Raw genomic sequence first — 14,041 nt, forward strand, 5'->3', positions numbered from 1 at the left:
GTTCATGTCAAAGGCAGGGCTGACTGCGGGTCGACAGAGGCTTGACAAAATAACATAAACTCTCTTTTTGAAGTTAGTAAATCATCTTTGCATTAATCAGCTTCTACTTGAAGCCTCTGTTTCACTTTGTTGAAGCAGTTTGTCTGCGCTTGCTTTACTGTAATAGGACATTTAACGAGATTGCGTTACACATTCTAGTGTTTCAGACAAATACTGTTCGGGGTTCTGGAAAGTCAATTCTAATTTCTTATTATAACTGGTAGCAGGAATGCGAAAAACCAAACCCAAACAAAAGATGTAAGAAATCAAAAACCTCACAATGACAGAGCTGCGATTTCGATTTGGGGGACGCAATGTCCAAGTGCTTTAATAAAGCAGATACAATGAAAACACTCTCACATCAATCACTGCAGGTAAACTTCAGGAATTCACACATTTCAGGATTCATATTGATCAAAGTATGTTAAATCTGTAGGCTGCACATCAAAATGTGATGTGAATCTGTTTGCTTGAAGTCCTGACTGGTTCATGAGTCAGAGCAGCAGAGGGGAGCCGACCTCAGCCTGCAGTGATTATCATATTTATCAGAAGAACACTGTGCTTCAATTTAAAAAAGTAATTGTGTTATCACTGATGCAAAAAAAACCATCATATCCTCTGCATCAACACTGCAGGCGGCAGCAGCGGAGTTGAGATCAAAACATAGGTTGGATTCGTAGATGGCCGTGGTTAATCCCCCCCCCCCTCCCCCCCTTTAAGCCCCGGGCCCAATTTGGTGTGATCTAGTCGCAAGTTGGTCTCTAGTTTGATTACATGTTGGCTCTATTAGATAACACAGCACAGAGAAGGGAGCATGGCATATACCGTACGGTTTCCTGGACAGAATTTAAACTAGAAAAATTATAGCTATGTCACACCCCCTCCCCCCCAAAAAAATACAATTTTAATTTTTAGATTTCTAAGTCTTTATTACATTAGAATAATAGACAGATACAAACATTTACATATCAATAAAGTGCTTTGAATTAAGCATGTATGACTCTACATGCAGTTTTGTAAAGATACACAGTATCAGTGTTGGACACTTTGGCTTACCAAATAAAAATATTTTTTACATTGACCAACATAAATATATAAAAGTTCATATTTCCCTTTCAGTTAAGCATCAGTCTCTCCACAGGGAGATCTAAAAGCCACTCTCATCTCTTGATGCGTCTCTCTTGACACAGCTGAGCTTTTAGTGTAAAAGGTACATAAGCCTGGGGGATGCTGAACTCTGTGCCTATGGAACATTTGAAATGTAAGTTTGAGTGCATGGATGTGTAGGCACGTGTGCGTGTTGGTGTGTGTGTGTGTGTCTGTGTGTGTGTGTGTGTGCGTGTGTGTGTGTGTGTGTAGGTGCGCGTGCATTTGTAAATGGAAGATTGATCTCCATTATTGGTGCGAAATGGATCAATAAGTCAGTCAACTAATATCTAAAAAGGCGAATATAAAGTGATACATGCCTACGTGCAAAACATGCACATACTTTCCACACACACACACATGCATGCATTCACACACCCGCGCACACATAAATGCCCTCACAAAAGACACACACACTTCTGGTGTGAGTGGCTGGATATTGAAATGTCTGTCCGATGGGAAAACTGGAGCATGCCAGGGATACATAAAGGTCAACACTGCAGAGTGGCACAGTGCAAGAGTACACTGTGTAGGTAGGTGAATCCACCTACACACACAAGTACACACACACATGTTGCCTGCACAAGCGGACATTAACCAAGTGTCTCTTTAAATTCAATCCCTCGGGGAAATCACATACTGACACCTTTTCCCTCGCTGTTCTTTCACCCACTTCCTCAGCTGTTTTCTTTCTTCTCTGCCTTTGATTCTCCCGTCTATTGTAAGTCTCCTTTCAGTAATGCTCTATTACCACAATGGAAGGACCGCAAATTGAATGGGACAGCGAAAGAATAGCACTTAAACATGCAAACAACCCCCAAGAAACACTGTGAGATGTTAAGAGGAAAATGAAGAGTGAATAGAAAAGTGCATCCCTTTTCACCAGGGTAACTTTGCAGCGCATTCATCCTTGTTGCTGCCCCCTGTCTACTGCCTATCCATCCATCCATCCATCCATCCATCCATCCATCCATCCATCCATCCATCCATCCATCCCTCTATCTATCCATCCATCCCTCTATCTATCCATCCATCCATCCCTCATCTTGCTGTTCTAGAGGTAGATAAATTACTCATGCTCCCTCTCGTTCCTGCCTCTGCACTCCGTCCTTATCTAACTTGGCCTCACTGGCGGTGAGCTACTGCAGCAATGCCAGATGAAGAGAAAACCATCTACTCTTTTTGTAAAAGGAGAGTGGGCAGGCCACCCACAATAAGTTTTAGATAGATTATTTACACTGGCTTAAAAAACGAAGAAATGTTCCAACTTTTTTTTTTTTAGTGGAGTAAAAACAGGTTGTTTTTTTGGTAGTGGGAAGAATGGGACAGAGAAGGTGAGATATGTAGTTGTATGTGCTATAGCACTGTGGGTTAAAACAATCCCTATGTGCTACTTAGTGCACTACATTTACTCTCACTTTTTATTTGAGTGTCCTAAATCAAATTAGAATATACATTTATTATCAGCAAAATGTTATCTCTTCACGCTCTTACTCTTTATTTTCTGATCTGTACCCATCACAAGAGCAACACTAACCGCGGTGATCAGTGTCCTCTGCCGCAGGTATTTGTGTAAGGACATTAAATGTGAGTACAATTGAGTGTCTATCATGTAGTGAATGAGCAGACAAAGGACTGACACTTTCGTCTATATACGGTTTATATGTAGATATATGGCCACGTAGGACATGTTCTGCCTGAATACAAGCTAAGCTGAACACAGCTGCTCTCCATATATGAAATAGTTTGCCTAAGAAGAACTTCTCTGTAGTCTTTCATCCTACATGAGGTGAATGATGACTCATCAGTTGTTTTTTTTTCTCCTTCCGTTTAGCTCGAAGCGGTGAATGTGCCCTCTAGCCTGACAAAGCCCCCTGACAATTTCACTTCTCCCTCATATCTTGAGATAGACGCCATTTACTGGAAAGTAGGCTGCACAATAGAAGAATAGATCCGTTTCTCCTTCACGTACATATACCACTAAAACTTCCCAAACCTTACTGCATGGACACAACACTTTCGGGTCTTTCATTCGTTGTAGAACTAAACGACGGTTCTGGAAATGTTGTCAAACTTAACTTACTTAACGCTTATGGCATGGAGTTGCATAATCACGCTTTATTGTATATATGCATTGCCAAGATAACAGTTCTTTATAAAGCTTGGCAGTTTCAAGAAGTGGCAAATCAAGTCAAAACTGAGCTAGTGAGATGATAACATGCCTTCTGTGTGGATTATGAATGCAATGAATGCATTTGTAAAAAAAAAAAATGATGCCTTTCTAAAACACACACAATGCAAGACCCGGATTAACAAAAACAACCGACTGCAACACTGTGTGCTGCCTGCTGCCTCTCTTTCTACTGTGCCTGCTCTTTCCTTGTTTTTTTAATTATATTACCTCAGCCAATAGGCAGGGGATGTGTCATGATTATTAGCGAGCTGTCTGAATGAATGGAGAGCGCTCAAGTGCCTACTCGTCAGTCCTTGGAGTTTAGCAAGTCACCAGCAAATATACAACCATACTATTTATTTACCTGCAGTTAGGTGCAAGCAGGGTAGTGGGCTGTATAGGTATGTGCACACACACACACACACACACACACACACACACACACACACGGAAAGAGAGAAAGAGCTTGCTCAATACTCTGCAGGGATCCACTTGAGATAAAATTCAGCAGCAACGAATAACGCAGTCCATTTATCAAAGAGACTTCACTAACGCTGACACGCGCACATACACACATGTATATATGCAGCACTCTCAGAGGGTTGTTTGGCCAAGTGAAGGTGCCCTTGTGTCGGTGGTCATTTATCAGAATATGTGATTCAAAGTGACGTGACAGAGAAACCCAGTGGTCTCTAATGGTGCCAATGTCTTCTCATCACTTTGAACCCTATAGCCCATAATCCCATCCCGCTGTGCCCCCTGAAAGGTAAAGCTCTCTCTCCCCATGTGTCTGGATTTGCGTCGTTCTGGCAGAGTGAGACCTGCAAAAGGAGAGATGCCACTGCAGCAGGAGAAAGGATGAAATCAACAAGGATTATATTTTAGCCCAATATGTCATGAAGTTTGGAGCTGGTTCAAAGGAAATGCTTTGTTTGTATTATTACATAGAAAAGAAAACCAGAAGCAGGCTGGAAATGTTTCCCTCAACTCCAGACTTACTGCAGACATCTAGAATCAAAACCTCTCGTTGTTTGATTGTTATGTAAATTGCAAGCAACAGAATAGATTATCAATATTCTTGAGTAACTATAAAGGTAATCTCTATAAACAGATTCTGTAATAATGTGAAGATGCAACCCAAAGACGTGGGAAGACGATTTAGCTTTTTATTAATTTAAAGATAGCTTGTAAACTGGCTACTGGTTTCTCACACACACACACACACACACACACACACACACACACACACACACACACACACACACACACACACACACACACACACACACACACCTCACATTTTGGATTTAAGCTGCCGACTCAATGCACATTCTCCGCTGCGGCAGCTCTTACTCATGCATGTCACACCTTACCGGTTATCATTGAGTCTCTTGACGTTTGCTCCCAGTGGTTTGATTCAACTAGCGATCAATACAATAAAACTGAGAGGAGGAGCGCACACTTGATGGATATAAACTGCACAACTGACTGTATTTGGAGCTCAAAAGTATTGCAGTATTGCATTAATAGGTTTTTGGTTTCAAGGTGTTCTTTGGAGCTTGCATGGCAGGCAAGGGAGCTGTATTTATGGAGCACATTTCATTACAAAGAAACTCAATGTGCTTTACATTTAAAAGAAAAATGTAGTCGTGCACACTGAACGTGAAGCCAATGAAGTGATTTAAGTATTGGAGTAATTTGATGAGGCTTCTTGTACCAGTAACAACTATGGCTGCTAAATTCTGTATAAATTTAAGTCTTCCTTTTGAGTGTTTGGATAATCCAGTGAAAGGAGCATTGCAGTAATCTAATCTGTTCAAAATGAAAGCATGAACCAGTTTCTCAGAATCAGTTGGTGATATGAATCAAACACAATGATGATCTTGTAGTATTTGATATGTGATTTTCATGGTTACAGTCGGCGTCCAGGATTCTGAGCTGCTCACTGGCTTTTATGTAGCGTGATAAAAAGGTATGAATGTATTTCCTGACGCTGTCGTGATTAGTGCCATCCAATAATCTACATCTGTAATGCATTGTATCAGGCTGTCAATTGGTCTGAGCAGAGATATATAGCTGTGTGTCATCTGCATATAAATGATTACTTACGCAAAAGAATCAACCAACTCTAAAAATGGTTTAGTTTTGTAGTGTGATGCTGTTGTCAATACGTATGTTAAAGTCACCTGTGATCATTATGCCGTCATTAATTGTGATTTTAGATAGCAGCTCACAGTTCTTCTTAAAAAACCCTGCGTCAGTTGAGAAGGAGGGTTTACCGTGAGATTAAGAGTTACAGGAGATGTAGAATTGACTGACAGAGCAAGATATTCAGAGGATGCATACTGATCAAAAGAAAGAGGTTTACATTTTAGGAAGTCATTATATAAAACTGCAACGCCTCCACCTTTCCCAGTGGACCTGGGACAATGCAGCAAGCTGTAGTTAGGGGGTGAGGCCTCAATAAGTTCCTTACACCCAGTTTGATCGCACCAAGTTTCTGTTAGTAGGACACAATCCAGTTTAGTAATTTATAATAAAATCCTTTTTAGCTAATAATCTAATATTTAACAAGGCCATCTTTAAAGAAGAAGGAGAAGTCAGAGTGGTGGGATGAAATCTATAGGGTTTTATGTCTATCACATTTGGTGTGTGTGGTTTTGTAACTAGTTATCGGATTCGAACACAAAAGGGAAGTGTTAATGAGCTTTTGGTATCAATAGGGGTTGAACTCACAGTCTGTCGGAGAATGATGCCTGTGCCGGATCTCTTCACGGGTTGTATTAAATATTGCTACTGCAGCGTCTGGATCATCTAATGCTTCTGCAAGTTTTGAGGGTCATGTAGTACAATGGTTATGTAGTGCTGTGAAATTAGTTACAATCCATTTTCCCTGAAGTGGCTCATCTACCACTTCACACATGGTACAGTAGTATACTACCTACTCAGGTCACTAGTCCTGCGTTGCCAGTGGAGATAATTTGTTTCAATCTTAAGCATTGCATGCTCCCCTACAATGGGCTCCACTGATGTGTGTGCTTGACTAAATGTGCTGAATATCAAGCACTTGTGTTTACCGCTTACTGCAATATACTGAGTATCACATTATACTCACATTAAGGAAGAAAGCAGAGTGGACCAGAAGAAACAAAGGTTTCATAAAAGGCTGAAAAGATCTATTCAGATCATAAAGGGGAAATTGTTGCATTACCTAATGAAAATTGACAACGTGGGATATTGATGGGAACTCCACTTGTGGTTTGTGGTTTTTATAGATGCAGTTTTTGATGCATTGATCTCTTCCTGTTATTGCTCTTTGGTGGTTTTAAATAAAGCCTTGTCACAAGCCCAAATAATCTATTTACATTCATTCTCCATTACTAAATTCTTATTTAGTATGCGGTTTAAGATGATATCAAACATATGGATAATAGTCACCGTCAGCAAGCCTTTGAACACCACCCGCTCACACTTTTATATCAGACTACATAAAAGGATAAAAAGGTAAACATGCACAGTTTGTACAAAGTCTCAAGAAAAATATGTGGAGAAATACTATGAGAGCAGGAAATACAATGAACTGCTTTAAGTGTAATTAAGTGTTTAATTCCTTCTGCAAAGACAGACGTGCACATGAAGGCATGCGGCCACAAGCAAAGTGCAATTAATGCAATAGTCTTCAGTCACCACTTGTTTTTATTCCCAGTTTTCGTTGAGGTAAGAGCACACCCCCCCCCCTCCCCGCCCTTCTGTCTGCAAACTGAAAATTGTAGCACTGCAGAGTGCAAACTTTGGTTAGCTGCTGATCGCATCCAACAGAAACACTTTCATGTCATTAAGGTCAATCTAACTGGGGCACTACTGTATGGAGTTCCTGGACATACTCACACACACATTTACAGGGCAATATATAATTGGATTTGTTAGGTTCAAATGGACTTTTTCCACATCAATATTCAGCCCAGACTATTCCTAAATGAGACATCTGTGCAGCTAAATGACGAAGTGGTGAGGATGACAGATACAGATAATTGTCAAGGAGCTGAAAGGGGCGGGAGGAATAAACACACCTATACCCAAGTCTTTCTTTCGATTTTGAATTAAAAGGAGCACACACACTTGTTGAGCCTCACGTAAACTGCACAGACAGTGCATCATTTTAAGGCTCAGATTGGCAGCGTGTGTGAATATGAAACTACAAATGTTTTTGCATTGACACACAGACACCCAGAACAGCAGAGCTTATAAAATACATACATAAAATAGATACACATGTATTTTGTTGAGTTTTAATGAAACCAGGCCGTCTCTCGGTCACTAACACACAAGCACATAAGCACCAACCCCGATGCCCTGACGAGTTAATCCTCACATCTGGTCTGTTGCAGACTGAGAAGAGATTAACCTGATGCTTTTACTGCCTCATTGGCTCACACAAACCAGTGAACACACACACACACACACACACACACACACACACACACACACACACACACACACACACACACACACACACACACACACCACTTTCATTCCTACTCCTACTGTACAAACATACCATTCATGAAAGAGATGCAACTAAGTATTTGTGTCATAATCCATCAAATCACAGGATAAGAGTAGTGACATCACCAAAAACCTTTTTGTGGAACTTGAGAGATAAAACTGTAAAACCTCTCTGATCAAGAAAATTCATCACATTGTTATTTCTCTAAACGCACATTTGAAACCTACATTTGTGTAATTATTTTATGCTGCATGTTCACCAGCGGCAGGACAATATTACAGTATTAGCTACGCCTCGAGCCGCCAGCAATAAACTATTTACAAACACAAACAGACTGTAAGAGAGGAATGCAGTTGGACAAGACATTCAGCAACTTAACTGACTGCGGAAATGCATATTTTGAGGGCTGACTTAGAAGTGCATTAGCACTGTAAGACACACACACACACACACACACACACACACACACACACACACACACACACACACTAAGGAGTACAAATAAAGGTTGAATAAGTACAATTGTGAATATATACAGTAATTGATATTTTCCCTATCAATGTGTGTACACATGTGTCTGCATTTCTGTGTGTGTGTGTGTGTGTGTGTGTGTGTGTGTGTGTGTGTGTGTGTGTGTGTGTGTGTGTGTGTGTGTGTGTGTGCGTGTGTGTATCTGTCAGGTAATTGGATCTGAGCAGAACATGTCGACACTGGCAGCCAATCAAAACATTTTTCTTAAATTCCTGCCAACAACATTAAATCCCTCTGCAATATAAAACATAAATGCAGAGACAAGCACTAAAACAGTCTGTCAGTGTGTACAAACACACACACACACACACACACACACACCACACACACACACACACACACACACACACACACACACACGCACACACACTCAAACTGCTTGATGGCACGTGTGAGAATAAGAAAGTCATTTTAAATTATAAGTATCTGCTTGTCACAAAATCATAGAAGAAGGAGTGAAACAGATTCAAAGTAGATGTAGAGAAAAAAAAACATAATTTAATAAGAGTCACTGCTGCGGTGATTGCAAGAACAAAATTGCATCAACACACACACACACACACACACACACACACACACACACACACACACACACACACACACACACACACTCAATCTCCCAGGTAACAACACACAAATAGAGACTGCAAAAAGCACTGATCAGCCATTCAAACAACAATGTCACTGTCTTTAATTTCCTCCCTTTTTATGTTTATTGCTGTTTTATCTTTCTGTCTATTATCTAACCCCCCCCCCCCACACACACACACACACACACACACACACACACACACTCACACAAGCCCCAGGCAAGTCATAAGTATCTCACCAACTCAAATCAACAGAAAGCTGCAGCAACAGGAGCTCAAACTTACCTCCGTCAGACAAAAGTTCCTCAAAAACAAGATCGGTGAGAGAATAAGAAGATGCAGAGAAGAGGAAAGAAGTGTGACTGTGTGTGTGTTTGTGTGTGTGTGTGTGTGTGTGTGTGTGTGTGTGTGTGTGTGTGTGTGTGTGTGTGTGTGTGTTTGACAGAGAGAGGAAAAGAAAGAAGATAGGAAGCTTGTAAAGGAAAAATCCTCTTTCAAAGCAATACTGAGTACATGAAGGTAAAACCAGGAGAGTAGAGTATATTTAAGGTAACATATCACAGTCTACCTTTAAATACAGGCTCGTCAAAAATAAAAACAATATTAAAGGAAGGAAGAGAGAAGAGGGCAGAGGGCATGAAGCATACAGTGTAGCATCCTGTTTTTCAGACAGCCTGGATAAGAGAGAAAATAATGGAAGAGTAAATCCTACCTGGAGTTGTTCGGACAGCGTGGTGGACTGTCTGGTAGTCAGGGCTGGAGCTGAACTTTCCTCAGGACGCAGAAACACTTGCTGACCGCGTCTACAGGCATCAAAAATAAAAGTCAGGACCCTCTCTGTGTGTGTTTGTGTTGAGCACACATGGAGTCAGCCGTTACAGTCTGAGTGATAAGCTTCTGGAAACAGTAGTTTCACACACACACACACACACACACACTACACACACACATATACACACACACACACACACACACACACACACACACACACACACACACACGCGCGTGCGCTCAACAACTTATCTTTTTCTTGAAGTGAGGAGTGCAGGAATTTAAAATGTGTGTGTGAGGGAATGTATGGTAAAAGGCAAGCGTGTTTACGCGTGTGTTTGTGTGTGTAAGTGTGTGTAAGTGTGTGTAAGTGTGTGAAGTCCTTACAGGTCCTTTCCTTTCTTCCTCTCGAGCGCAGTCATGTCATCTCCACCTGTCGTACGCAGAGAGAGCGCTGGAGTCACACACACATTCACACACACAGCGACGCTACGATGCACACACTTGCGCCGGCAGGCTGAGACACACACTGGAGCGCTTACACCACGAGCTGAAACGCATAGAGTGAACACAGTCCCTCCTCCTCTCTCCTCTCTCCTCCCACCTCTCTCTCTCCCTCGCTCTCTCTCTCCGCTCCTCCTCTGGGTCTTACTGCCTCAACCCTCCCCATCTTTCACTTTCCTACTGTCAGTATGTGCGCCTACAGGAAATGATTGGAAGTTTTGTTCTATGACATTTCTTTATGCTCTTAAAATATTCAAACTATTTGGGGGTCATATCGCTCCTAGTTTATTTCCACATACATGCTTTGTGTCCCCATTATACTCATAGCCTGTATTCCAGCCTTCCTTTCACATAAAACCAAACATTCGTGCATTTTGCACAGTTTTAAGCATAGACTAGTTGTATTACTATTTTTAGCCTTATATTATATTAATGTATGTACAGTTTTTCTGTATTATTTGTAGTTATTATGTGCTCTCCGTGTATTAATCTGTATGACATTTGAACGTTTTATTGCATTTTATTATTTTTAAATATTCCTTTTTGTGACACCAGTGTTTGTCACCGGTCACACCTCCTTCAAACGTGTTTTTACGTTTTCAGGCAATAACCAATTACCTTTTTGTTGTCAATTAAAAAACTCTCAACCAAGGTCCATTTATTAGCTTTTCTGAAGCTTTTAGTGATGACATCAATATTTGGAGTTAACTTATTTGTCATAGTAGTTGTTCAAATTTCCATTTTTTCTGAGCACTTTGAGGATTTCTAATAAATGCACTTTCAGGTGAATATTGTTTTGTCGTTATGTTTATCATAGTTTCCAGTAATCGAGGTCTTCTTGCAGCAGTGCACATGCTATTTCTATAATCTGATTTTCAGCCAGACTTTGATTTATTGATTTTTTTTCCTTAATTAAAAATAGAACACAATAAATTCCTGGAAAATAAATCCAGAAAATAAATAATAAATGTATTAATCCTAATGTAGTGCTTCAAACAGCAAAAAAATAGATAACAGTGACATGTACTGTATATTTATAATGCATCAAAGATTAAAAAGATTTATCTCCACCACCAAACCTTTATACATTTAATCAGTTTACAGATTTATCATATCAGGCTCAGATTGATGCAGGACGCGTCCCGTGTGCAGCTGACAGCACCGAGGTGACATTGGTAGTGACAGGACATTCAGCATGAAGCTGTACAGCAGGTTGAAGAGGACTGTCTAATGTAGTCCATCAATCTGAAAAACCTCCGAGCCATTTACTAAAAACAATCTACGTGCACATACACACACAATGTCATGTTTACTCTCTTAAACTGCTGCATCAGGTCAACACTGTGCTGGTGATTCTTTTGTTTTGAGATGTTGACTGTTATTAACTTTGAGGGTTTTTTAAATGCATTGCGGATCAAGATTAGAATACTGTTTAGCATGATGTTTGTCAAAGCGGTGCTGTTAAAAGGGCATTTTTTGGAAAGCAGATCGCGTTAAGCTATCACAGGCAAACAGTAACAGTGTTGGATTAAAACCAGCTGACAAAAGCAGCTTCTCCAAATCAAATAAAGTAAGCTGCTTCGGTTCAAATGCTTAAAATGGGCCTGACTGGGAGAAGATACTGTTAATTGTTTGAGAAAACAATCACATATAAGTACTTTTGTGACATGTTTACTGGAGGTTAAAATTGGCTGCTGATGAATCTTTATTCACTTTAACCACTCAACTCAACCAGATTTGATCAGTGTCATTGTTAAGCATTTCTGAACATAGCCTTTTACAAAAAAATGTTTTACCCTGTACACCGTTGCATATACTGTACTGTGTATTCGATATACTGTATGGTGGCACCAATGCTCAATGGAAGCTTATGTTAAATGAAATATGTTTGAAGAGATAGAGGTGAAGAGAAGAAGACTTCACAGGGGTCAGAAGCCGCACCTTGGTTGATGGAGTCGTGTTGAGGTGAGTGTGCTCTGCTATTAAATGCAGCAATATCCCAGGAAACCCTGAGGCTGCCTGTTTTGTAAACATGGTAAAAGGTTATTCCAGTACAGCCTCATACTGTAGTAACCAGTGTTGGGTAATAGCAGCAAGACACACAGTCTCATATTCATATAAATGTTGTAGAGCTGCATAAACACACTGAAACACACACAGACAGGTGAGAAAGCAGGCCCTCCCATGGAAAACACAGAAGCAGCCAAAAAATAGGTGAGTTCAAAGCAAATTCTCCTCAAAGACTGTCTCTCTTTATCTGCTGTGGACTCTGTGATCTAGATTGCCTTTTAAACACACGCGCACACACACACACGCACACACAGAAACACACACTCTTCAGAACATCGCTGCCGCGTAATTCAGATGACAAGAGTATTGATCCTGAGTTTGTGATTAAAACAGGGACTGTCGTTGCTTCTAAAATGCAATCAACACACAAACCCACCATGTGATCAGCTCAGCTGCTCTTTCACACTCACTGGCACACAAAGTAAGACGGCATGAATAACTACAGTACAGCGGGAACATAATTAGGAAGCCATGGATCTGGAATCTGATGGGGATACAGCCAGTGACCTTAGTCTGCTCGGTGTGCATGTGTTGTGTGTGTGTGTGTGTGTGTGTGTGTGTGTGTGTGTGTGTGTGTCAACATGTATGTGATGTTGTGTATATGATGCCCATAAAAGACTGTGATTGAAAGTGCAAATGTACGTAAATCACTTGCGTTGAACGTGTTGAACGTGCGTGTGTGTGTGTTTGTGTCTGTGTGTCCTGACTCCCATAAAGCAGCGGAGTGATTGAAAGGTCTAAATGGTGAAGGTACACTCAGGGGAATAGGGCTAATCTACATATTGGTGGAGCTATATTAACAGCATCCTGACGTACAAATACACACACACACACACACCTAGGTGTCAAACGAACCGGACCCTCTCTCGTCCCCCACACAACCAGTTTTCCAAAGGGACAGAGATAATGAAAACATGGAAATAAATAATTAGTATGTTTTATTATTATTATTATACTAGCCCCTCATTAAACTGTATATAACTGCAGGTTTAAGTACATACAGTATTTGTTCACACATTTGTTCACACTCACTGATTAATATACTTGCAATAAAACTTAGTAATGATACAACGTTTCGGTCCCTAGGCCTTCATCTGGTGAGCATAAACATTTTATAATATCCACATTAACAAAAATAATCGTTTTTCCTGCGATGCCTCTATAACGTGTAACATTAGACAGCCAATCACCAGCATTATTAGATCTTGAAGCATGCTTATTGGCTCACTTACGCTGATGACATTTACTCTTTAGGTATTAAAATTTGGAACTGAATCACAAAGGCTTTTTCTGATACTCGATAGTATTGAAGCAATTTGTTCGGTGCCTAAAGGTATCGACATTCATTACCCAGCTGACTCATTATTAATGCCTTGTTGTTATAACTTTCTGTTGCCACTCCACATATATAATTACATTTCATTATTTATTTTTTCTCTACTGAAATCAAGCTAATCAGCATTTTCTAAAAGCCATCCTCCAATAAATGAAGAATGTGTCTCTTTCACACCATCCCAGCTTGAAAGGACGTGCGAGCGCATTGACATCCTCTCCCGTGAAACAATAATGGTTCCCCATCTTGAGGTGGCCGCTCCAGAAATGTGCTCAGCTTAGGTGAGAAATGTGCAAATGGGAGAAATGCTTCTGCTGCAAGTATAAGTTGTTGATTGTTAGGTTGGATCAGGGATGAGTATAAGGTGATCCACTGGA

General features: G+C 40.5%; 1 protein-coding gene across 1 annotated transcript in view; it reads right to left on the reverse strand.

Moving 5' to 3' along the window:
• pde2a (phosphodiesterase 2A) overlaps nucleotides 1-10,299 on the reverse strand; it is a 91,907-nt gene extending 81,608 nt beyond the window's left edge. Inside the window, 2 exon segments of the mRNA XM_029445868.1 lie at nucleotides 9,699-9,789; nucleotides 10,145-10,299. Of these exon segments, the coding sequence (XP_029301728.1) occupies nucleotides 9,699-9,789; nucleotides 10,145-10,179 (126 nt within the window). The 5' untranslated portion in view covers nucleotides 10,180-10,299.
• Between the last annotated feature and the right edge of the window lie 3,742 nt (nucleotides 10,300-14,041).

This window comes from Cottoperca gobio, chromosome 13 (assembly GCF_900634415.1).
Source record: "Cottoperca gobio chromosome 13, fCotGob3.1, whole genome shotgun sequence".
NCBI classification, from domain to species: Eukaryota; Metazoa; Chordata; class Actinopteri; order Perciformes; family Bovichtidae; genus Cottoperca; species Cottoperca gobio.